At 38.1% G+C, this 26,833-nt stretch overlaps 1 protein-coding gene across 3 annotated transcripts in view; it reads right to left on the bottom strand.

The window, feature by feature from the left end:
• Positions 1 to 26,833, bottom strand: part of CCDC50 (coiled-coil domain containing 50) — a 75,448-nt gene that overhangs the window by 13,753 nt on the left and 34,862 nt on the right. For 2 of the 3 annotated variants that reach the window (XM_070466237.1, XM_070466236.1), the window contains exons 4-9: positions 26,334 to 26,424; positions 16,849 to 16,966; positions 11,386 to 11,910; positions 3,218 to 3,333; positions 1,733 to 1,777; positions 1,543 to 1,647 (exon numbers count right to left, since the gene is read on the bottom strand). In XM_070466237.1, coding sequence (XP_070322338.1) covers positions 1,543 to 1,647; positions 1,733 to 1,777; positions 3,218 to 3,333; positions 11,386 to 11,910; positions 16,849 to 16,966; positions 26,334 to 26,424 — 1,000 coding nt within the window. The remainder of the gene's footprint in view (positions 1 to 1,542; positions 1,648 to 1,732; positions 1,778 to 3,217; positions 3,334 to 11,385; positions 11,911 to 16,848; positions 16,967 to 26,333; positions 26,425 to 26,833) is intronic. The other variant, XM_070466238.1, reaches the window with a different exon arrangement.

The following is a 26,833-nucleotide window of genomic DNA, read 5'->3' on the forward strand; positions in this document are numbered from 1 at the left end:
TGAGAGAGGGAGGGAAGCGGGGAGGAGAAGAACCAAGTGCAACCTCAACCATATCATGGACACATCTGGCTGCATCCTTCCAGCCCAGTACAGACTACCTCCCTGAAAGCTTTTACAATATAAATCTTCACTCCAGCTCCTTCTGTCTTTCCATTATGCATTTTTCAGCCAGCATGACCTCACATTTGTTAGCTGTCTATAGTCTTTCTGCTTCCCAACATTATACATTATTCTGAAGAAAATCTATCTTTGTCTCTCCCTGTAAGTCCAGACAAACTAATGAGGAAGATCTGTTTAACTAAACTTGCAGTCACCACATACAATAATTAGACTATGGCAGAATGAACAGCAGTCGCTGTCTATTTTGTCTCTACTATTTCTGATTAATGAGAAGAAGGTAACAATTGAAGCTCATGCTAGATAGTTTCATAAGCAATGATGGCTGGTAGTAAGAATGGCTGTCCATCTGCCATGGATCAAGTGATGCCAGAGGCAAGAGAGACAGCTGGCATAGGATCAAGAAGGAAGGACAATATAACCGAAAAGTCCAAAGAGGGGGAAGGCCCCTGTGGAAATTTAAAAGTATATGGAAAACATTGCACTCTCCTGAAAGGCAAGCAGAGTAAAACTATGTCTGCTTGTGGCCATAGGCACCTACCTCTCAGTAGGTCTTAAAATGAAGGAAAGGAGTTTTTCAACTTCATAAGTAACTTCTTTACATAGTTACTTTCAAGAATTCAATATGAGTTTTCATGGTGAAACAACTCTTGTAAGTCAGATTCACATACGAGAGACAGATAATTTATATGCCCTAAATATATCTATGAGCTTACCCTAAAAGAGGACTCCCCATTATAGTTTTACTTGTATTTTTCACTAAAAACAAACGCCCATCAGCAGACGAGTGGATAAGGAAGCTATGGTACATATACACAATGGAATACTACTCAGCCATTAAAAAGAATTCATTTGAATCAGTTCTACTGAGATGGATGAAACTGGAGCCCATTATACAAAGTGAAGTAAGCCAGAAAGATAAAGACCAATACAGTATACTAATGCATATATATGGAATTTAAAAGGATGGTAACGATAACCCTATATGCAAAACAGAAAAAGAGACACAGATGTACAGAACAGACTTTTGGACTCTGTGGGAGAAGGCGAGGGTGGGACGTTCTGAGGGAATAGCATTGAAACAAGTGTACTATCAAGGGTGAAACAGATCACCAGCCCAGGCTGGATGCATAAGACAAGTGCTCGGGCCTGGTGCACTGGGAAGACCCAGAGGGATGGGATGGGAAGGGAGGCTGGAGGGGGGATTGGGATGGGGAACACATAGAAATCCATGGCTGATTCATGTCAATGTATGGCAAAACCCACTACAATATTGTAAAGTAATTAGCCTCCAACTAATAAAAATAAATGAAAAAAAAAAGATTAATTGTTAGTAATTGAACACAGTTTGGGGGCTAATTATATAAAAATTGATATTAAAGAATACAACCAAACTGAAAAAAAAACAAAAAATACAGACTCTACCTTCCACTCAGGGTCATGCTTTCTTTTGTCCAAAGATGATTTCTCCCGCTCCCTGGCTTTCTTGTAAGCTTTCTTTTCTTCAGCCATTAGAAGTCTAGCGATTTCCTAAACAAAAATTGCAAAGCTGTAAGTAGAAAATTACTGGGATATTTCCAAAGAATAATGGCTAAACAAATTAACATGAACGCACCTCATCCTGGGCAACTTGAGCTGCTCTCATGTCCACCTGGGTAGCCTATGGTACAGAAAACACAAAAAGTATAATTTAACTGGAATCTTAAGTTGCCCATTGGGGGGGGGGGGGGAGGCTTACATTAAAACAAACAAACAAACAAACAAAAAAACCCACTGGTATTTGAAACTAACTGTGATCAACATCCCTGAAGATGATAATCAGTTTATATACTTTCATTAGCCAGTTCAGTTCGGTCAGAGTCTGTGGCACAGGATTTCCTCATTTTTATAGCTGAATAGTATTCCATTATACATATATATATACTGTCAACTACAGGCTGGCACTTGCCAAGATTGTTGGCGACAACTAAGCAAATAGGGCATCTGCCATCTGCTCTGCAAAGACTAAACCCTGTGCTGTGGCAGCTGCGGGCCTTCAACACAACTGGAGGGAGCTCAGGGTAGAGTAAGGCACTCTGCTCGAGACAGTCTGGTGGGGCGGGTCTCTCAGTTCAGTTCATCTTCATATTTGAGGATAGTGATACTGCTCCTGGCAATCATTAGCCAAGACAGGGTCTATTTTTACCAAATTATGCACTGCATAATAAAGAGGAGAGTGAAAAAGTTGGCTTAAATATCAACATTCAGAAAACAAACATCACGGCATCCGGTCCCATCACTTCATGGCAAATAGATGGAGAAACAATGGAAACAGTGGCAGACTTTATTTTTTTGGGCTCCAAAATCACTGCAGATGGTGACTGCAGCCATGAAATTAAAAGACACTTAACTCCTTGGAAGAAAAGTTATGACCAATCTAGACAGCATATTAAAAAACAGAGACATTACTTTGCCAACAAAGGTCCGTCTAGTCAAGGCTATGGTTTTTCCAGTAGTCATGTATGGATGTGAGAGTTGGACTATAAAGAAATCTGAGCGCTGAAGAACTGATGCTTTGAACTGTGGTGCTGGAGAAGACTCTTGAGAGTCCCTTGGACTGCAAGGAGATCCAACCAGCCCATCATAAAGATCAGTCCTGGGTGTTCATTGGAAGGACTGATGCTGAAGCTGAAACTTCAGTACTTTGGCCACCTGATGTGAAGAGCTGACTCATTTGAAAAGACCCTGATGCTGGGAAAGACTGAAGGTGGGAGGAGAAGGGCACGACAGAGGATGAGATCGTTGGATGGCATCACCGACTCAACTGACATGAGTGTGAGTAAGTTCCAGGAATTGGTGATAGACAGGGAGGCCTGGTGTGCTGCAGTCCATGGGGTCACAAAGAGTTGGACACGACTGAGTGACTGGACTGAACTGAACTGAATGCTTACTCAGTGAATAAAACTGGACACGTTATTCCTGTTGTCTTGCTTTTTCCACCCATAAAAAAGGTATCAGTTTCTCAACAGAAAGGACTAAAACACCTATTATATAAATGCCAAGGTTGATTCAATTCACAAAAAACTGATTCACCTAAAATCTTGTGTTAAATTCTGCTCACCAAAATTTCTTCTTCTTGAAGTTTTCTGGCAATTTCAGCATCATACCATTCCTGATCTCTGTGGGTCACTCGTGATGGAGTAGAAACTGCTTCTTTCATCACTCTGGGCTTCATTCCTAGAAAAAAAGTCAGTGCAATAAGGCTATTGAGTAATTTCATGAGAAGTTGAAACATTTAAGAAAAAGAAGTTTGTCTTCAGTATCTAACTGTGACAGTACTGCATCCACTCTAAAATTCAGTGTAGGGTGTGTTGGAAACAACTGTTTCCTCTAGGCATGGGAGAAGTGATACAGGTAAATCCACACATTTAAACACAGTTAGCCACCCAGACCTGCCTGGTAAAAACTGCGTCTCACATAGTTTCTCCAACAGAAGTAAACATACAAAGAATTGTAAGTGAAGCTTTTGTAAAACAGGAAGTGAAAAAAGATTAAGTCCCTGAAAGAAAAAGAATTTAGAGAAAAGAAAGTTAGCTGGAATTCTGAAGAGACTAAGCTGTCAAGGCTGGAGAAGATGAGAGGCTTTCCATTTTTCACTTCAGAGGGAACAGAAAGAGCATGACCTGAGAGTTCTGTGACAGTCCCTACTAACCAACCAGTGGCCGTGCCCTGGGTTGTGCTCTGATAAGTCTCCAAATTCACTTGCTTTAGATCTCTCTCAGTGCTCTGATCAGTTGAATGTTGTTAAATTTTAAGGAGGATATAACATAAGTGAAATGTCAGAGAGCACAATGACCTTAAGAGTTTTACTAGCTCTGAGGAGAGAGGAACATGGGGACGAGTAGGGAACTTTTTACTTTGTTATGTGTGTTAGTCCAGCTCTTTGTGACCCCATGGACTGTAGCCCAACAGGCTCCTCTGTCCAGGAGATTCTCCAGTCAAGAATACTGGTAGTAGGCTGCCATTCCCTTCTCCAGGGGGGTCTTCCCTGACCCAGCAAGTAAATCTGAGTCTCCTACATTAAAGAATCATTAAGAATCATTGCAGGCAGATTCTTTACCATCTGAGCCGCTGCTGCTGCTAAGTCGCTTCAGTCGTGTCCGACTCTGTGCGACCCCACAGACGGCAGCCCACCAGGCTCCGCCGTCCCTGGGATTCTCCAGGCAAGAACGCTGGAGTGGGTTGCCAGTTCCTTCTCCAATGCATGAAAGTGAAAAGTGAAAGTGAGGATGCTAGGGCAGCATGTATTCCTTTTATAACTCTTAAGTGGTGAATGCTAATGGTTATTCCAAAAATTTGTGTATTGCCCTCTTGGTATCCTTTTTTTTTTTTTTTGGTATCCTTTATAAATTACAATTTTTCAACAATGTATTCAACAATGTATTATATTCAAAAATAATAAAAATGTTTCATGAAGTGAACAAGATTAACCATCTGGAAGAGTGACTTTCAGTAAATGTGTCACTGAAGGGAGGAAAAATAATTTACTCCTAGTTGCCTATTTCTTTATATTAGTGGTTCTCAATCATGTCTATACATCAGAATCACTTGGGATACTTTAAATACACATGAACATTTGTGACCCAAACCCCTGAGATTCTAATAGATATAGCATGGGTGTGATCTGGCCTTTGATAGTTTGTTTTAAATCTTATAGTTGATTCTTAATTACAATTACCTCTGGAACTACTAGTGTATTATGTCCATCAAATTAACTGTACATGAACATAATTTTTATCAAAATGCCTTACTTCATGATTCACTTGCTTTAAATAAAAGAGGAAAAAGTAAAGAAAAAAATACAACTAAATTCTGGGCACATGAAGAGTTTACTTATCTGCTGCGGCCTCTTTTAGAGCTTTAAATCCAGCATTGTGGTAAAACCAAAAGCCACAGGCTCATCGGCCTTACCACAAGTGAAGACTAGTGAACCTGGCTTTCTTAGGTTTGGCTCAATTACACAAAATGTGAAAACTACTTCAACTTCACATCATCCCTAGAGTTTCCAGATCTTATGCTGGCTGGGCTAGTTTTAATGCAGATTTTCAAGTTGTTTGGGACAATCAGGAAACAGTGGCATACTTACTCACAAGAGTAGATAAACCTCCTTGAGTTATGATTAGCTTGGTCATAACTAGAAGGGAAGATTTTAGGGAAAAATAAATAGAATTAGAATTAGATAGGCATTGGGAAAGCTGGAATTGGGAAAAGTCAACAGACAAGGTAGGTTTCTGTATCATATGTCTATCTACAGAGCCCTCTTGTGTCCCAGACGGTAAAGAATCTGCCTGCAACTCAGGAGACTTAGGTTTGATCCCTGGGTAGGGAAGATCCCCTGGAGAAGAGAATGGAAATCCACTCCAGTATTCTTGCCTGGAAAATTCCACAGAAAGAGGAGCCTGGTGGGCCAAAATCTATGCGGTTGCAGAGTCAGATACTACTGAGGGACTAACACTTTCACTTCATGCCCATCTACAGGAAAATGACACTTTCATGAGCAGTCCAAAGCCTAGTTGAGGACAACAGGGGAAATCACACCCTGTTCCTTCAAGTAAGCCATCTGGTGAAAGAAATACAGTGGAAATGCACTCAGATTTCGAGAACTAAACTTTCTCTATGGCGCTGCCTCCTGCTCTCTACCAGAAAATTAACTAAGAAAATATTTTGCTTTAATATCGATCAAGGATGCTTGGAAGGCATTCAAATGAAATGATCAAATGAAGAGTCTTAATTGATTTGAAAGAGTGTTAAGTCTGTGTTCTTGGCAGCTAAAAAGAGAATGACATATGGGAATTCTGTGGGGGTCCAGTGGTTAGGACACCGAGCTTTCACTGCTGAGAGTATGGGTTCAATCCCTGTTTGGGGAACTAAGACCCTGCAAGTTGTGCAGCCAAAAAAAAAAAAAAAGGGAGAGAAAGATACACAGATCAATGGAGTGAAACAGAGCCCAGATGTATAAATGGTCAATTGATCTATGGCCAAGAAGACAGGAACACACAGCGAGGAAAGGACAGTCTCTTCAGTACACACCGCTAGGAAAACTGGACAGCCATATTCAAAGGAATGAAACCTGACCATCTACCTACACCATACACAAAAATTAACTCAAAATGAATTAAATACTTGAACATAAGACCCAAAACAATAAAACTCCTAGATGAAAATACAGGCAGTAAGCTTCTTGACATTTGTCTTAGAGATAATTTTTTTGGATTCTACACCAAAATCAAATGCAACAAAAGTAAACAGAGCAAGTGGGACTACACCCAACTAAAAAACTTCTTCATAGCAAAGGAAACTGTCAACAAAATAAAAAGGCATGGGAGAAAAAAAGAATGGGAGAAAATATTTACTAATCACATATTTGATAAGGGGTTAACATCCAAAATACATAGAGAACTCATACAGCTCAATAGCAAAAATACAATATGATTAAAAAATAGACAGAGGATCTGAACATTTTTTCAAAGGAGAAATACAGATGGCCAGCAGGTAGGAAAAGGTGCTGAACATCACTGATCATCAGGAAAATGCAAATCAAAGCCACAAAGAGGTATCATATGGCACACTTTTAGAATAACTATTATCAAAAAGACAAGAAACAAGTATTGGCAAGATGTGAAGAAAAGAAAACCCTTGTGCACTGTTGGTGAGAATGTAAATTGGTGTAGCCACTATGAAAAACAGTATAGAAGTCTCTCAAAAAAAATTTTTTTTAAAAATTAGAACCACCATACAATCCAGTAATTCTACTTTTGGAATTTATCTGAAGGAAATGAAAATACAAACTCAAAAAGATATGCGCACCCTGTGTTCACTGTATTATAATTTACAATAGCCAAGACATGAAACAACCCAAGTGCCCATTGATGGATAAATGGATAAAGAAAATCTGAGATTTACACACACACATACACACACAGAGCAATATTATTCAGCCATAAAAAGAATTAAATCTTTCCATTTACAAAAACAGGAATGGACCCTGAAGGCATCCTGGTAGGTAAAGTAAGAAAGAGAAAGGTTCAGTTCAGTTCAGTTGCTCAGTCGTGTCTGACTCTTTGCAACCCCATGGACTGCAGTATGCCAGGCTTCCCTGTCCATCACCAACTCCCAAAGCTTACTTAAACTCATGTCCATTGAGACGATGATATCATCCAACCATCTCATCCTCTGTAATCCCCTTCTCCTCCCGCCCTCAGTATTTCCCAGCATCAGGGTCTTTTCAAATGAGTCAGCTCTTCACATCAGGTGGCCAAAGTATTGGAGTTTCAGCTTCCGCATCAGTCCTTCCAATGAATATTCAGGACTGATTTCCTTTAGGATGGACTGGTTGGATCTCCTTGCAGTCCAAGGGACTCTCAAGAGTCTTCTCCAACACCACAGTTCAAAAGCATCAATTCTTTGGCACTCAGCTTTCTTTATAGTCCAACTCTTGTGGAAAAACAGCCTGGTTCCAAATACATCAAGGCTGTATACTGTCACCTTGCTTATTTAACTTATATGCAGAGTACATCATGAGAAATGCTGTACTGGATGAAGCACAAGCTGGAAATCAAGATTGCCGGGAGAAATATCAATAACCTCAGATATGCAGATGACACACCCTTATGGCAGAAAGCGAAGAAGAAATAAAGAGCCTCTTGATGAAAGTGAAAAAGGAGAGTGAAAAAGTTGGCTTAAAACTCAACATCTGATCAAACTAAGATCATGGACTCTGGTCCCATCACTTCATGGCAAATAGATGGGGAAACAATGGAAACAGTGACAGACTTTATTTTCATGGGGCTCCAAAATCAGGGCAGTTGGTGATCACAGTCCTGAAATTAAAAGACGCTTGGTCCGTGGAAGAAAAGTTATGACCAACCTAGACAGCATATTAAAAAGCAGAGACATCACTTTGCCAACAAAGGTCTGTCTAGTCAAAGCTTTGGTTTTTCCAGGAGTCCTGTATGGATGTGAGAGTTGGACTATAAAGAGAAAGGTAAATAATATATAATTTCACTTATACATGGAATCTAAAACAAAACAACAAAACAAAAAATCTTGAGCCCAAAGATACAGAGAACAGATTTGTGATTGTCAGAGGAGGGATTGGAGGATGCGTAAAATGGGTAAAGAAAGTCATAAAATACAAACTTCTGGTTATAAAATAAACAAGTCATGGGGATATAATGTTACAGAATGGAGACTGTATTATACTGTACATCTAAAAATTGCTAAGAGAATAAATCTTAAAAGTTCTTATCACAAGAAAAAAATTGTTATTAAGTATGGTGATGAAGTTAACTAGACTTATTCTGGTGATCATCTCGCAATATATACAATTATACACTTGAAACTTAATGTTATATGTCAACTATACCCCAATAAAAATAAATATTGTTAAACTTTGAGGTAATTTCTCCCTAGGTTAAATATTTAAAGGGAGAGAGAAGAGTTTATTTGAACTCTTTGTCTGGAACTTGTAGATCTCATTAGGTAGAAAAATTCTATAGCCTGGAATACTAGATTTCTGGACTGACAAGACTGCTGACTAACTGCAGCATGCTTCATACCAAAGGTGAAAAGAGCTTTTCTAAGTACCTAAGAAGGAATTTCAGATAGTACACTGTATGCCTGTCATTACAGAAAATAGAGATGCTTTGAAATGTTATTAAATATAGCTAATTCAAAGAAATTAAGAAAATCGCAGTCTTCATTTTGGTAACTTAATCTGGAAACTAGCTTTCAAAAAACCAGGTGAGTCATATTTTCAACAGTTCCACATTCACTTTTTAATACAAATTCTTGCTTATCTTTTTCTGTTCATCATTCTCCAGTTTGAGAAAACAAGAACCTCCCTCAATAAACAAACAAAGCTTACCTTTAAAGAAATTTTGATAAAATAAAACTGCTAAAAGTACTGCTATTCAAGATAAACTTATCTCAAACTATGGAATATGCTAATATGACGACACATGGATTGTGATACCATTCACGCGTATTTTGGAAGAAGCCAGTCTTGGGAAATATCATAGAATGGTGTTTAATGGCTCTGAGAGGTTGGAAGTTAAACTGCAGAAAATTAATAAGCTGTTTCAAACTAATAGCACAACAGCGATGCTACCCTCAAAGGCAGTATGGATTTACTGCTCTTTAGAAAATTAGCCAATCATATATATAATTTAGCAATTTTATTCTCTGTTTCTTTTTCAACAGATCATCCCACAAACCAGTGCTCTCAGATCTAGCTCTCTGCTGTCCTGCTGGTTTCTTCATTATTAGGTTAAACAAAACTTTGGCCTATGCTAACAACTTTAAGAACTTTTTCAACAGCAAGAATAGACACCAGTACATAATTATATTTTAATGTAATCTTCTGGTCTATTCTAGGGTGGTGGGTGGCTCATAAAATCAAATGCCAACAAAGTCTTTGGCATTGTAAAGTAAGAAATCTGCAAAGTAAGCTGAAAATAAGATGACAGATGCTAGTGGCTACGTTGTTGCCATTTTAGTAACTGCCTAGTCACACTGTTTTTAAAACTCTTATGTTATTAAAATAAAAGGGACAAAACATTTGCCTACAACTCCAGTAGTAGGGTCTGTGAGTCACTGTGAGTTTCTTTCATACTATTTCCACCCTTTCTGAGTCTGTTTAAAATACCCTTGAGCATACTAAAAAAGCCATAGAGGTTAACCAGCCCTCTGAGCACACTTAGAGGGTTGGATTCACAAAATCAGAAACACAGAGGTCGATGAAATCACCCTTCCTCCCTGATAATTTTTGGACTCCAACACGTCTTTCTAAATCTGATATAAGGTAACTTACAAAACGCACTCCAGGTAGATTTTACCACTTCCTCCTCTATTGCCCCAGAGCTCTTTGTTCAAAGTATATCAAATTTGCAATGGCTTGTTTACATATCCATCTTTGTGGCTTGACTCATGAACTGTTTGAGATTCAGATCCAAGCATCTACCCCTAAACATAAAGCCTGAGGCAAGAAGATTTGCGGAATATAGATAATTGCTGAACTGGATTTTCATTTTATCACCCAGGCCTTTAAAAACTTAAAGGACTAACATGACAGGAAGAGATAAAATGATAAGGGGAACCAAAAGAACCAACATGAACCTGCAACCCAGAAATCACTCTCCAGACCAGAAGCAGGGGTTGGCTGGGCAACAGTAAATGGAAGGAAGTAAGAAGAGTCGGCTCCTTGGTATTTCCCCCCCAATAACCCCTGAGTCTCTGTAGACATTCCATAGGAGCAAAACAAAACTAGGGAGAGGAGTCTAGTCTAACTGAAACACCAGACAGCCAGCGCTACGACTCGGAGTGGTACGGCCACATGGAAAAAGCTCACAGCAGCAGTTTCCAGAAAAGCATGGAGAACCATTATTGTGTCAGCGACGGGCTTCAGAGTTAGGCCTCAGGGATGCCAGAAATTGGAGCCTTAGGTCGACCATTCACCTCATTCCTAAATAAGTACCAAGAACTTACCTGACACTGGTGCTTCAGAGCACCGACTGGAGAGCTGAAGCTGGTTAAAGCACAGGAAGGAACTCAAAACAACCATTTTCAAACGTGAAGTGCATGAGAATCACCGGCTGGTAAAACAAGCCCGGGCTGCCAGGCTGCACTCCAGGGATTGATAACACATGTAAGATCCAGAAATCTGCATTTTTAGGAAACAGCCCAGCTGATTCTGACGAAAACAAACTAAAGGATCACTATTTGAATAACACTATCTTAAGAGACTGCCTGTCTCATCTCTCACTTCACAACTGAGAAAGATGAGGTGAAGAAAATCCAGTACTTCCAGCCCTGTAGGTCTTCTTTGGAGGCAAATATTATGAAGTTGGTGTTACTAGACCTTCTGGGTTCATGGAATCAAAATCAGAAACTCAACAGCACTGCTTTAGTATCAGAATCTCTGATGTAAGGTCTTGGCAGATTAAAAATCGTACCTGGGACGAGTACCTCCACTACAATCTTGGGGCTGGAAGAACCTTGCAAGGAGTGTGAATTCTCTTAGAAGGCAGAAGGGAAAAGGTACAGATATTCTCCTTCTTGAGATTTGAGATTAAGTAAATACCTTTTGTAATATCTGGCTCCAGGATTTATCTCAAAGCCATAAGCATAAACCAGAGAGAAAGGACATGTTGTCTACGGTGCTTAACAGATACATTTGTCTGCACGTATATACACGATAGCAGGACTTCCGACCAGGCTGGCCTTCATTACCTGTGTCGTGGAGCTGGAGCTGCTCCTCACTCTCTGAGAAGGGAGGAGTCCGGGGCCTGCGTTTCCTCTCTCTGTGCTCACCTTGCCCATGGTCCCTCCTATAAACGGCTTCCTTGCAAGGAAGACCCGCTTTCCGTGAGGTTTTGGGAGAGAGCTGGTCTTGCTGTCTGAACTGTTTTTCCCAGTTCCGAGTTCGATGGCTAGAGCGAGCCTCCCAGTCATCCGATTCGGTGCTCAGAAGCACCTCACCACTGATCTTGGGGAGGGGAAGTCTCCGGAGCCTCTCGTGGCCACAGCGTTTTCTTTCAGGCTCAGTGTTAACTTGGGGATCGTCCCTCACTTGACCCGAGCTAGAGGATGACAGAGGTTTCTCTGACGAACAGTGCTCTTCCGGTTCTGTCAAGTTCTCCTGTGGATGTCTGGACCTCTCCCTCCGGTGCTCCACAGTCTTTTCCTCGTGTTGGAGTCTACAAGGCCTTGAGCTTCCAGAACCCAACTCCCTTGCCCTCCTTGACCGAGGCTGGTCTGAGTGGAGGTGGAGGGACGTGAAAAACAGAAACGCAGGTTAACTTAATGACTGAGTACGAACTCACTACAGGATGGAGACAGACCTCAAGCTTAATATATTTTAAAATGAAGAAGACCATTTTTTCAGTTTAACAAACTGAAACGAATGGATGAGTATTTGCTGGAATGGTCTGTGCATACATGAAGGATTCTAGGTACAGAGCCAAAAAGGCAATAAAACTGAAATGAAATTAAATGAAATAAGTTAAATCTGAAAGAAGAGCTTGATCATGATTAGGGAAGGATTAACATAGTACTTTAATATTTGCCAATAACAAAAATTCCAGTCATTAAGTGTTCATTTCTATTTATAAAATCAATTTGGAACTAGTATATGGTGGGGGACGGTGGTAAGTGAGAGATGAAGGAATCTTATAAAAATAGAAAAAGAACTAAGCTTTGTGATTCCAGTCAGAGACTTTGAAATATTCTTATTGGAAATAACAATAAATTTATATCAGAATATTGCGTTTCTACTTGGTTCAGAAAGATGATCCACAGATTTGTATCCCTCCATCCTCTTCCCTTAGGTGGCCAAAGCAAACATTCCCAGAAAAATTATAGTTCAGTGTGGAAGAAGAGGGAGCAAAAGAGAATTTTATGTGAGTAAGTGACCCTGTTATCTTTGGATGACTCTCTTTCAAATCTTACTTGAAGCTGTGTAGAGGAAAATAATTAAAAATAGATGCCATAACAGAGTACAGAAAAAGAAGCCGATTCCTAAACACATTTCAAAAAACTTTAAGATACTGTATTCTGTATACAGAAATACAACATGTGCTAAATATGCAAGTCCCTCAGTTTAACACAGACTAGAGAGACAGCACAGACGTGGTGCTTTGTTGTCAGGTCTCTTTTAGGAACAAGCAAACTATGAAAACAAAGGAAATGAATTAACAACGAATATTTCAAGAGCACATTTAACATTTCCAAAGACTTTTACTATAATGGGGAAATAACAAAAAGAAATCCTAACTCCATGGAAAATTGCTAAGACAGCCAAGATTCCCCCTTGGAATTAGTCATTTGCTGAACTGCATTTGAAGCAGCTCTTGTAACTGGATGGAATGTAGAAAAAATAAATAACCATACCTTTCATTAGTTTTTTTGTTTGTTTGGTTTGGTTTTGAGCTCTTTGCTTTTGTTAATGTTTGTTATTGTTAATCTAGTGAAGGAATACAGGAAGGGGAGATATGGATATGTGTTAAATGCATCAGTGATGCCAGAAAAGCTTGAACTCAAAACTCTAAATGGTTTCTTCTTGAGTTTTCCAGAAGAAAAGAACATTTGCTTCAAAGACGATGTCTAAATTAAAACCTGTCTTCTAAAAAGTCTGTAGAGGTATTTATCTTCATAATTTATGATAGAATTTATTTTTTACATAAAGCAAAAGTGAAAAAGAATTACTCTCTGTAATAAAAAAGTATGTTTTACGCAAACTATTATTTTAAGTGTATCTTGACAACTGAGAATCTATTTACTACTGCGAGGATCACAAGGAGGAAACAATGGTTTAGTGCTAATACCAATGTTCCCACAGAAAACTGCAGGAGTGAGGCCTGCCTATAAACCCAAAAAGAGAAAAGAAAGGTTTTGTTTTTAACCTGGACTTGTGAAGTCATGATTGTTTTATTTTTATTTTTACTTCTTTTAATATGTTAACAGATATTAACAGTTGTACTTTAGGAAAGTGTGTTGCAAGAATTAGAAAAGGGATGTCACTACATTTTCACAGAGTTGATAGGGAAAAATATTTATTGTGATCACTTGTGATATCTTTAAACCTGGGGCAAAAACGAAAACAGGGATGGAGGAATGTTTGAATCCTTTAAAACCCTGTCCAGTTAAGGATTGAGACTTCTATATTTCTTGAGACCAAGTTATTTGGCAAATATAATTAACTTCCTTATAGGCAATACATACATACATACATATATGTATATACATATACATATATGTGTGTATACATATATATATGTATGTGTATACATATATATATATGTATACATATATACATATACACACACACATATATTTGCAAACATTTTATGTTCTTCCATGTTTGTCTTTCAAAATAAAATGATTTTTGTTTGGACAGACCAAATATTATTTAATACACACATTACATTAAAGTGAAAAGTGAAGTCACTCCGTCGTGTCCAACTCTTTGTGACCCCATGGACTGTAGCCTACCATGCTCCTCTGTCCATGGGATTTTCCCGGCAAGAATACTGGAGTGGGTTGCCATTTCCTTCTCCAGAGGATCTTCCCAACCCAAGGATCAAACCTGGGTCTCCCACATTGGAGGCAGACGCTTTACCATCTGAGCCACCAGGGAAGTCCACTTTACATTAATATTTGTACAAATATTAGCACTTTAGAGTTTAATAAGTCTTCATAAAAATTCTATTGTTTAATTTTTTCAACTTCCATGTGAAGGATATATTTTTAGAATCTTCATTTTATAGATGAGAAAAAGGATTACAGTGACTATAGTGGATAACTTCCTTAATATTACAATTTTTCTAAGGAAGGGATGTAACTTGAATCAAGGTCTAATGACTCCAAAGACCATGACTTTAAAAAAAAATCTTTAATATGCCGGCAGTACAGGTGAGGGGCTTTGAAAGAGAAACATGGATTCATAAATAAAATATACAATTTCAGTTGATATAAATCTGACAGGGGTCTTGGATAATTCCAGATTTGTAGAAAATCTATAAATGATTACTTTTAAAAGATTAATTTATTAAAGTTTAAGTAAAATTAAAGCTAAAGTGACCACTTCCATAATGATTCGCTCTGATTATTATGTAAGACAGACAAAAATTATATTGCACGCAAAGGCAAAGAAGTACAATTCAAGAATATCCCTTATGTGTTGGGAAAGGACCACCGCAAAGAACATACAGCTGCTTTGTAAATGTCAGCTGGACTAAAATGTGGCCTCTGTAGAACTCACCTTGATCTAACTCAAAGGCATATAAAAACGAAGATCACATGTTCAGCAATGTATCATCTCCCAACAACAACACAACTGAAGAGAAATTCCAACAGTACTTTACAGGTACACAATCAGGAGATCCCTAGATCCTATTCCCAATCCTCCCCTGCCCCAAGTCCAAGAAAAGCACACACAGCATTCTCTGTAAGTTTACAAAAGCATTAAATATAAATTTTAAAAAAATTTAGGTGTCCCTGAAAATCTACTGAATTCTTAACATAGTCTACAGAGATAAATCACAATGATAAAACTCTGGTCAAAACCACCAGGTTTGAGTCCCAATGTGAGTTAAGTGTAAGGTTTTAAAAGAGGAACACTAAAATCAGTACTTTAGTGTACTTATTTACCACTCTAATGTTTTTCAATTCAAAAGTTTAGAATGGTTATTTTTTATCTGCAATGAACGTGCCTTCTGGCAGAATTACAAAAAAAAACAAAAAAAAATCAGATCATATCTCTAAGATTTTAATTAAAGCTGACGAGTAACTACCTTCGGATCTCTAGTACAGAAAAATACTGGCAATTTTTCTTCTTGAATGATGTGTCACATGATTTGATTAGAAAAACCAGGATAAGGAAAATGGCTATCAAGAAAGAGGAGCATTTCACAATTAGAAGAACACACCAAGCCACAAGCACAGAATCAATCTACTTATTAACTGTGTTACAGAGTTGAGCTCTACTCATTTTGAAAGATTTAGAACAGTGTGACTGGAAGACTCAACCATAATAATCCTATTATCTACATACACATACTTTTCATTCTACTCACCAAAATACCTACTTAGCTTTTATGATACTATAGAAAAGCAATCGATAATTAATTTTCAGGGGCCTTGGGGATTACTCATCTTAAAATCTTTACTCTCTAGAAGCTACCTTTAGATTTTATTTGGTTGGTATTTGGTATCCTAAGTATGGTCTCCAACTGAGCTACCATGGAAGCCAAGTTGGTTCAGAGGGTAAAGAATCTGCCTGCCATGCGGGAGACCTGGGTTTGATCCCTGGATTGGGAAGATCCCCTGGAGGAAGGCATGGCAACCCACTACAGTATTCTTGCCTGGAGAATCCCCAGGCAATCCCCAGGCACCTAGCAGGCTACAGTTCTTGGGGTCACAAGGAATCAGATGCGACTGAGCAACTATGTATAGCACAGCACATGGTCTCCAAGCTGAACTACAGTTACATACTGACACTAAAAACTACAGGAAATATCCTTCCTTTAACATGTCTTTAAAAAGAACTAAACAAAACTTGCAAATACTCATTTCCCAACACACTTTTAAGATAAAGAATCACGGTTACCACAAGCGTTACCACCACCACCACACCCCCACCACCACACCGCAGAAGCGGGCACTAGAGAAGGGATCTCTCTCTCTCAGAAAGCTTTCTATATGGTAGAAATAGCAAAGAAAGCATGAAAAGCAAAAACTCAACAGAAAATCATAATATTCAATTTTGTCACCAGCAGGGTAATCCATTGGCCTAGGTTTAAGATATAAGAAGCATGGGAGAAAAGCTTTGGTATCCAGTCATCTATAAATGCTGTATCTCCTCCATTATTTGTGCTACTTTGAGGCTTCAAACAGTACTGCCCAGATTTCTTTGAGGCAGAGACTCATCTCCCATTTTACCTTACGCTAGTTTATGTGCTTAGAATGTAATATAACATTCTAAGTAGCAACAGTGCAAAAGAACACATGTCAGATTTTGCTAAACTGTATTCACATTTCACACCCATAAAAATGACTCTGGCCATCCATCTAAAGAACAGATGGATTCACTAGATAAGATTAAATTCTACCACAAATCTAAATGGGCCCTAGAGTCACTTTACAGACAAATTTAAAAGGTGCCTTGCAACTGAGTCTAAAGACAGGAATTATTACCTCCATCTTCATAATAGTAACTATCACCATAAGCACTGACTCCAGAAGACTCTGGAAAGTGTTTCTTTCGCTTTTTCTCTTCCTGTAACTCCTTTTCTTGCAAGAGTCGAGCAATGTCCTGCAAATACAGAGAGAAGAAAAAGAAATACTTCAGAGAAAGAACAAACGCCATACAGTAACCCTGCGGGTCAGTGGTCTGACATTCCACTCCCAGGCTTTCGTGGCTCTGCCTATGCTCTTCCAGACCTTCTGGTATTACGCTCACCCTGTCCAAATGTCAAAGATGACTGCTCAACAGGAAGAGCACAAGATGAGGGAGAAAGGTTTTTTAACTAAATTTAAATCTAACTCAGCCTGAAGATATTCAAATATAATATTCCTAAAACTGGTTATGGAACAGAAGTTTTCAAATACATATTTATGGGCCCTATTTCCAAGATGATGATTCACTAAGTCTGAATGAGGAAGACTGCCATAATCTATAACCTTTTTTTAAAATTTATTTTAAGTTGGAGGATAATTGCTTTACAATATTGTGTTAGCTTTTGCCATGCAACAACATGAATCCGCCACAAGCATACATATGTCCCCTCACTCTTGAACCTCCTCCCCAGCCCCCTAGGTTGTCACAGAGCGCCACGCTGAGCGCCCTGTTTTATACAGCGACTTCCCATGAGCTATTTATTTTATATATACTAATGTATATATACACTGATTTCATTTCATTAAAAAAAAAGTTTTTTAAAGAATCTTTCAGCTGATTGTATTTAGCTTTGCGTTAGAGGACAGCTGTCTTAACTAAAAAAAAAAAAACAAAACAGAAAACAGTCCTCCTCCCGTCTCCCCTGTGCTCCATCTCCAGATGAGTTTTCAGCAGCTGCTGAGTGGCAAATTCATCCCCTAAAAAAATCACCACACCACTTGAAAACAAAGCAATACACAAATAACCATAACACAGCCAAATTGTAAATGCCTCAAAAAAAGGGGGGGAAATGTCTATGAGAGCACCAAAAAGGGAATACTACTTCTGCTTATATGAATTAGTTCAAGGCTTTGCATTAATGTTAGGTTTTAAACAAAGAACTGGATTCCAATAAGCAAGGGAAGATATTCTTTGCTGAGAACACCACCAGCAAAGTTATAACTTTTTTAATGGGCATCATTCTAGAAAACAACCAATAGTCCAATTAGAACACTGTGTGTTAAAAAAAAAAGAACACTGTGTGTGGGGTGTTAGAGAAAGATGAGGTTAGAAAAACAGAGGCTTGATGCTAGGCACCCTTTACAGTCAATTTTAAAAAGTCTGGAGTCTATAATGTAAGGGATGAAAAGTTGCTAAAGATTTTGAGCTGGCAAGAGATAGAGTTCGGAATTTGAAGATTATTTCTATAAAAGGCCCAACAAAAATAGCACATAAACTTTATGTACACTTTTTAAAACAGAAGAACCCTGGATGTTACCAGATTCTTAAAGATCTTACAAATAAGGCAACAATACTCACTGATACAAATTGTAATAAAAATCACAGGCAGTTTGAGGGGCTTACTTCTGAGGCAAAAATTAATCACCATTCTTTCTGCATTTTTCTGAATAAGTCAGAGGAAGATATACTAAGACTGCAAGGCAAATAAAAGTCATCTGAATGACTTAATTTCTCTTATATTAGTGTAGAAATAAGTTGGATGCAGAGGCTAGATGAATTAGCAGAGGTCATCAGTATACTTGGAGGGCTTCCCAGGTGGCTCAGCAGTCAAAACTCCACCTGCCAATGCAAGAGATGCGAGAGACTTGGCTTCGATCCTCGGGTCAGGAAGATCCCAGAGAGAAAGAAATGGCAACCCACTCAAGTATTCTTGCCTGCAGAATTCCATGGAGAGAGGAGCCTGGCGGGCTACAAACTATGAGACTGTAAAGAGTCGGACACAAGTCGACTGAGTGCCTAAGCACACACATATGCACACACACATCCATGTACGTGGCTTTTAATGCTCACGAAATAGGCCTAAATTCAAATTTATATTATTAACATATATTCTGTAACTGACTTCTATGCTGGAAATTTCTCATGAAACTGTGTAAATATGCATATATATATTTGATATATGTACATGTTTACATATGTACATATATTTGATAAGTTCCAGTTCAAGTCAGAGATGCTTCAGAGACACTGGAAGAAAAACATTAACTATTAAAATGAATTTCTTTGGGCCTGAATTCTTCATCTGTAAAATGAAGAGTCTGAACTAGTGAACCTTAAAAGTCAAATATCTTGACACCCCACTACACATTTTAATAATTCTGGAAATGTTACTGGGTGCCCTCCTCTGTGCCAGGTTCATTACATTGATGCCTTACAAAGCAATATAGTAATCAGTTAGGAAGAGAGAGGCGTGACAAGATAATTTATTCTCCTCATTCTAATATCTACTTCAGAATTTCCTAAATCCATATACATCTTACTACGAAAGTAGGAAGAAAATGTAAACACTTCCCTGAGTTGTCATGTTGACTGAACATCCAACACTACATTTTCTTAAGTGGTTTGTTTTACTGAAAACAAAAAGTCTCCCTTTATATAACTGAATAAAAATATAAAGGAAAACTGCCAGGTCCAACTGCCAGCCGAAATTATTAAACTGCCCTCCAGGGACTTTATAATTGCTTTCCTGCTATCAAATTTATTCCTAATGAATACACAGTAATAGGGCACTTTCTCAACATGAAGAGCCAAAAATGAACCAAAGAGAAACAAAAGTGATACCCGTTTTGTACAATGTATTAGCTGGTCAAAAGGAGTGCTTTTAACCAAGTAGGAAAATAATAATCACAATGTGTCATGCATCTTAGCATCCAAAACCTTTGTTCTTTTAACATCTCAGCTCCTTTGTGAATAAGCTTCTTATGGCTGAGAAGAATAAGAATAGCTAGCTGTACTTGAGGTGGGAAAGGAAAAAGGATTTCAATGGAAATGTGCTGCTATACTATAAACCACAGCTCAGCCAAGTCAACTTTCTTCCCTGCTTTCCAACATTACTGCACAGTGGGTTTAGTTAGGTGATTTCAATAAAAAAAAAAAAAAAACCCTCCCCTGAAACAAGCTAAAGACAGCAATTATTAGTCACCACGCTTGGATGCAGCTTAGTCACCCCTGACACAAACAACCTCCTTGATCCTCTGCTTCCTTCCTGTTAAAGATTAGTCTACAACAGCATTTCCCAAGCTGTTTCTGAGAACACCGGTATCAAAGGTTCATATAAAAAAAAAAAAAACCCAGAAAATATGTATTATATCTAACTCTTTAAACACATAGCTCATGTTAACATTCTGATGAAAGAAAAGTAATGTTATCTTCTAGCGACCCAGGAATTTCCAAATTTATTTTGTGACAGAGGTCTTTTTGTTACATAAAATATATACATATATATAAACCTTACTAAATTAGTGTTTGACAAAACATAACTTGTGGAAAAAACAAATTTATAAGAACACTGAAATTCTTCTGAAGTCACATTCAATTATTTTTTAATTAACGATATTAATCAGGTAGACTTACTTTGGGTTAATATGCAGAAATAACTGTTGTGCAGAAGACTTTCTCTTTTTTTATTTTTTAGTTGGAGGAAAATTACTTTACAATGCTGTGCTGGCTTCTGCCATACAACTAATCAGCCATCATTATACACATATCTTCTCCTTCTTAAGCATCCCTCCTCTCCTCCCACAGAAGACTTTCGAAGTAAAAACATTTATTGAAATAACACTCAACTCTGGAAAATGGGAAGCTTATGGGAGCTTCTTACTTATGGGAGCATCAGTAAGGGCAGAGTTAAGGATTCCTGGAATGCTACAGGAATGATATGTCAAGAAAACATATTCACAGATCAAGAAAACTGATTCCTTTCAATGGCTCAAATATTCTGCTAGAGACCTCCTACAGAGAATTAAGATACGCAGTCATTATCATTAATGTTCTTGTCCATTAAGTACTAAAAGCAAAATGATTAACATAATGTAAGATATGCAAAGATGAGTGCTCTGAGAGAGACATTCACACTCCAATGTGCAGAGGAGCCCCATGCAACTTTCTCAAGTAAAGACAAATTACTGAACTGTTGGATCCTTTTGGGTACTTTTATGGTTTATACGATTTTATATCAGGGTTACTTCTCCCTTAAAGTTTTCACCTCTATCATAATAGTAGTGAGATTCAAAATGAGAAAATCTTACATATAAAGACAACCTAAGTGAGATGTGAAAATGTGATTGTCAAATGACTATCAGAAGAATAAAAAAAGGAAAGCCATTCCATTAGATTGCTAAACTTTTTTATTACCTAGCAATTACTATATTAACATCTAACTCAGTAGGAAATGCAAAGCAGGTATAACCCCAAAAGGGTTACTCTGTAAGACCAGAAAAACAGGTTAGTACCAAATTCATGGCTATAAAAACACCAATATAACTAGGATACAAGGAGAGAAGAATTTTCTCAACCAGAGGCCTCCCACTCACTCCCCCAATCTGGTTATATATTTGTAAACTTATTTTTAAAGTGCCACAACATAGGGAGAAAATTAAGTAGCTTAAATTATTACTACCTCAGCTATTTTCTAGATATTACCAATTTACATAAATATATTTTTAGACCATGGATTTCTAATCACATTAAGAACACTATGAAAAAGTACCATGGCTCACACTAGATTAATTTTTAATGTAAACTGGTTACTAAGTTTATCCCTGAATAGTTCACATTATAAATGGCTCCAAATTGTTGGATTAGTGCCACAGATTTTCATTTCATGGTTGGCCATGATACTATTTATTTAAGGGAAAAAAAAAAAAGCTTTCCCTAAAATAGTTTCACATTCACACATATTTGGACCTAGGTTCAAAGGCACATATGTAAATCAATATTCACATATACACAAAGTAGTTAAGAGTTTTATTTAAGAATCAGTTCAGTTCAGTTACTCAGTCACATCCAACTCTTTGCAACACCATGGACTGCAGGACACCAGGCCTCCCTGTCCATCAGCAACTCCCAGAGTTTACTCAAACTCATGTCCATTGAGTCGGTGATGCCATCCAATCATCTCATCCTCTGTCATCAACTTCTCCTCCTGCCTTCAATCACTCCCAGCATCAGGGTCTTTTCAAATGAGTCAATTCTTCACATCAGGTGGCCAAAGTGTTGAAATTTCAGCTTCAGCATCAGTCCTTCCAATGAACATTCAGGACTGATTTCCTTTAGGATGGACTGGCTGGGTCTCCTTGCAGTCCAAGGGACTCTCAAGAGTCTTCTCCAACACCAAGGTTCAAAAACATCAATTATTCCGCACTCAGCTTTCTTTATAGTCCAACTCTCACATCCATACATGACTACTGGACAAACTACAGCTTTGACTAGACAGACATTTGTTGGCAAAGTCATGTCTCTGCTTTTTAATATGCTGTCTTAATATGCTGTTTAGGTTAGTCATAGCTTTTCTTCCAAGGAGCATGCATCTTTTAATTTCATGGCTGCAGTCACCATCTGCAGTGATTTTGGAGCCCCCCAAAATAAAGTCTCTCTGTTTCTATTGTTTCCCCATTTATTTGCCATGAAGTAATGGAACTAGATACCATGATCTTAGTTTTCTTAATGTTGAGTTTTAAGCCAGCTTTTTCACTCTCCTCTTTCATCTTCCATCAAGAGGCTCTTATTTCTTCTTCACTTTCTGCCATTAGGATGGTGTCATCTGAGTAGCTGACGTTAATGATATTTCTCCTGGCAATCTTGATTCCAGCTTATGCTTCATGCAGCCCAGCATTTTGCATGATAGACTCTGCATATGAGTTAAATGAGCAGGGTGACAATATACAGCCTTGATGTACTCCTTTCCTGATTCAGAGCCAGTCTGTTGTTCCGTTCTAACTGTTGCTTCTTGACCTGCATACAGATTTCTCAGGAGGCAGGTCAGATGGTCTGGTATTCCCATCTCTTGATGAATTTTCTAGATTTGCTGTGATCCACAGAGTCAAAGGCTTTGGTGTAGTCAATAAAGCAAAAGTAGATGTTTTTCTGGAACTTTTTAGTTATTTAAGAATTTTTAGTTATTTTTTTATTTATTTAAGAATAACTAAATTAAATCAACTAAAAACACATTTCTTGGCTTGATTAAACAATACTGACAAATGCTAAAACTGTGACTAAAGAGAAAGAGCCCAATAAAATTTGTCCACTCGTATTAACCACAAACTCATGTCGTTATGAGGCAAGTACTACCATAAACTCAGTCCAGTATAACCAAAGGCTACATGCTCATTCAACAGGGTGCCAAGAAAGAAATGCTACTACTACTACTACTACTATATTCAAGACACCATGTAAGAGTTTAAAAAGTAAAAGCAAGGAAGACAGGAAGGAAGGAAAGAGGAGAGGAAAGAGGGAAAAAAGGGAAGAAAGGGAAGGAGCCACAAGGGTGGTAAGAATATAGATCTTTTTAAACTCTTCAACATCTGTCTCACCAATGGAAACGCTACCTGCCTTACATTTGTGCTCTGTTAAAAAACACAATAAAATTATATCACAATGAAGTTAGACATGCTAATTCACCCACAGAAAGTTGTAGAAGTCTACTTCTCATGTACAATGTTGTTCAGTAAAAATATCTGTCCCAAGAGGAAAGAACCTTGAATTCTACATCAGGTTGTTCTGAGTGATTATAAGCTACAAAAGAGAGTTGACTCCAAAAATCTGTAAAAAGAGATCTGGGTGAAAATCCAGAGGGGAATTTTCTACAACCCTGCTGCTGGGTAAGAACTTATTAGCTAAGCAGACTCTATAAGGAAGCAGAAGAGCACAGAGAGAGGGAAAATTTATTAAAAAAAAAAAAAAGAATCCGGACAGTTGATGAGTAACAGGCAGTGCAAAGTTGGCCAGAAAAATTAGCACTATTGTTTCAATCTCCTCTATGAGGCGCCTTGGACTAAAATAAACAAATAAGCATTATCATACATCCTTCTACATCAAACTTGACTAATGCAAATTTTATTTAATATTAAAACAGTCTAGTCAGCTGGAAGTCACATTTTCCTACAAGTAAAGAACCTCTTGACAGGACAGCCATATTCTAAACTAAGGCATCAGTGAAAAGTCAAAAACGTCTGGGAAAACACAAGTGTTGAGTTTTTAAAGCCTAGTCTCATTAAACCTCCACAACTAGATTTCTCATCTCATCTCTCCATTGCACTGGACAAGGGGAAACATTTTAGTAGGTCAAATAGTAGTGGAGATAATAGGAGACCTGTAAAGGCAAGAAAATCCCTAAAGATTCCTGAAATCATACCATATCAGAATATATGTAACTCTGCTTATTTCACCCCAACCTTTTAATTCAGCAGACATCTCTCTATTAGAGAAATCTGAGTTGTTACAAAGGGAGAATGGTGGGGGAAACACCTGGTGAGAAAACAAAAAGGAAAGAACAACTATTAACTTAATATGTAGCAGAGACCTTAAATACATGATTTTAAACTTCATAGCAGCCCTTTAGGATAATGTAGAGTTATCATGAATTCTTCAGTTTGGAACCTAAAAGTCAACGTGGCTAAATGAGATGATTAAAGTCTCAGCTAAAAGTTAAACAGGTAAGATTCAAACTCGATAGTTTATGTGTTCTATGTTGTGTCACAGTATACCCAAGTCAGAGGCAGTCAGAACTGCAGAGACATTTCTTTGGCATCTTACTATAGCCAGAGACCAGTCATTCATATACTTCTTCAAGACTTAATTTCTTCATCTGAGAAATGCAGTTATTCACAACACTGCATACTTATATAGTATAACAATGAGATTATTTATTGTGATTGCTATTTAGATTCCACAGGCATAAAATAAAGTATTTTGTTTTCCCTAATACTGCTTTCCCCTGAACAGAAAGGAAAAATATTACAGGACACCAGGAGCATTTATAAGAAGCCAACTTCATTACTCTGTGATTTTTAAAATAGAAGCTTTCCTGTCTATAAAACATAATCACTTCTTTCAGCTTCCAGACTCATCTCCAAGGAAGTCTTGACTATAGAGAGGCAACACATCCTGCAGTAAGAAAGAGCTCCTGTGTGGATGACAGGAAGGATGAAAAAGAATCCCTCGTTCTAACTTACAGTTCTGATCATCACATAATCATGGTTTGTTTCTTAAAGAAACAGCTAAATACACTCAGACCAGGTGTCTCACACTCGCCTGGCATTGAACAAGGAGGTCCAGAGGAACAGGGTGGCTCAGTAGGAGAAAGAGAAGATGCAGGCTGGTTCACTGATAACCCTGAAATATCTATTCAATAGGGTGATTGTATGTGCCAGTTTGCCCAGGAGAGTACACAAAATTTCTGAGTACACAAAATATCATATGGTCATTCTACTATTAAAAATGATACATCATTTTTTTCTTTACTATAAGTCAAGACAATGGCCAAGAATAGCAGAATAGGTATAAAAAGAGCAGACACACAGTCAACACAATTGTTTGTAAGAAATGCTGAAAACGTAATGCAAAAGCAATGATCACTAAGTACAAATTCAAGTCTTTTTACAAACCATACACTACTGCTAATTTTAGTCATTTTCAGCTTAAAAACAATACAATTTAAAAATATACACAGAATTAAATGGATCACTGTTTTCAGGCAGAGTAACATAGGAAAGTGAACCTGTTAATAAAAAAGAGGGAGAGCAATGACCAGTCCATGACTCCTGCTCAGGCTACATTCAAGGTTTGCTCTTCCTAAAGTTGTGGGAATAACCCATAGACAGATATCTTGTATTGAGCTGAATTATCTCTTAAAAATTCAGTTTTATCAAGAACTTCAGAACATGACCTTATTTAAAAATAGCATCTTTCAGGTAGAATTATTTAAGAGAAGATCATACTCTATTAGGCTGGGCCCTCAATCCAATGACTGGTATCCTACAAAGAAAACAAGAGGACAAAAAGATACAGGGAAGAAGGCCATATGACAACAAAGGTAAAGGCTGATATGATGCAACCACAAGGCAAGGAATGCAGACTGCCAAGAGCCACTATAAGCTAAGAGGAGGCAAACAAGGGATCTCTCCTAGTACGCAGCATTGCCCTGCCAACACCTTAATTTTGCTGTGCAACCTTCAGAACTGTAAGAGAACCAAGTTCCACTGTTTTACGCCACCATGTTTATAGTGATTTGTTACAGCAGCCCTACAGAAACGAACTCACACTTTTTGTCAAATAACCATTATCATCTTTTAAGATTTTACCACTTAAACAATGACCAAAAGGTGGTTTGGTTTGGTGGTTTATCAAAATAAACAGTGGTCCATGGAGGGCAACACTTGGACTATGCACCCCCAAAAGGGGAAAGCTCTCCTGCCCGCCCAGCAACCCTACACTGTGCCCGTGAACAGAGTCAGAGGTGAGCAGCCCTCCTCCATGGGGTGGAGGGGCATTAAACAAGTTGTACCTCATCCTTCTTCTCCTGAATGCGTCGTCTCTCTGCCTCAATAGCCAGCTTCTCCTGAATCTCCTGAGCAATTTCACAGTCTTGCTGTTCACTAAAAAACAAAGCAGAAAACAACATAAATGAAGAACACAAGGAATGATTTTTCTAACCACAACACAATTTACTGAATACTCACTATGAGCCAGGGCATATTTTTATCTCACTCAGTCCTTACAATAATGATGCAAAGAGGTCAATACCATCACATCCTATAGCTAGAAAAACTTGAGGCCCAGAGTAGTAAAATCACTTCCCTAAGGTCACAGAGAAAATAAGTGGTAGGATCAGAATCTGATCCCCAGACACTACAATGGAAAGCTCCAGGCCTTTCTTGTATGATCATATCGCAGGTTTAATTCCTGGGTAGGGAAGATCCCCTGGAGAAAGAAATCGCAACCCACTTCAGTATTCTTGCCTGGAGAACTCCATGAACAAAGAAGCCTAGAAGGCTACAGTTCGTG

This window comes from Odocoileus virginianus, chromosome 4, assembly GCF_023699985.2.
Source record: "Odocoileus virginianus isolate 20LAN1187 ecotype Illinois chromosome 4, Ovbor_1.2, whole genome shotgun sequence".
NCBI lineage: Eukaryota > Metazoa > Chordata > Mammalia > Artiodactyla > Cervidae > Odocoileus > Odocoileus virginianus.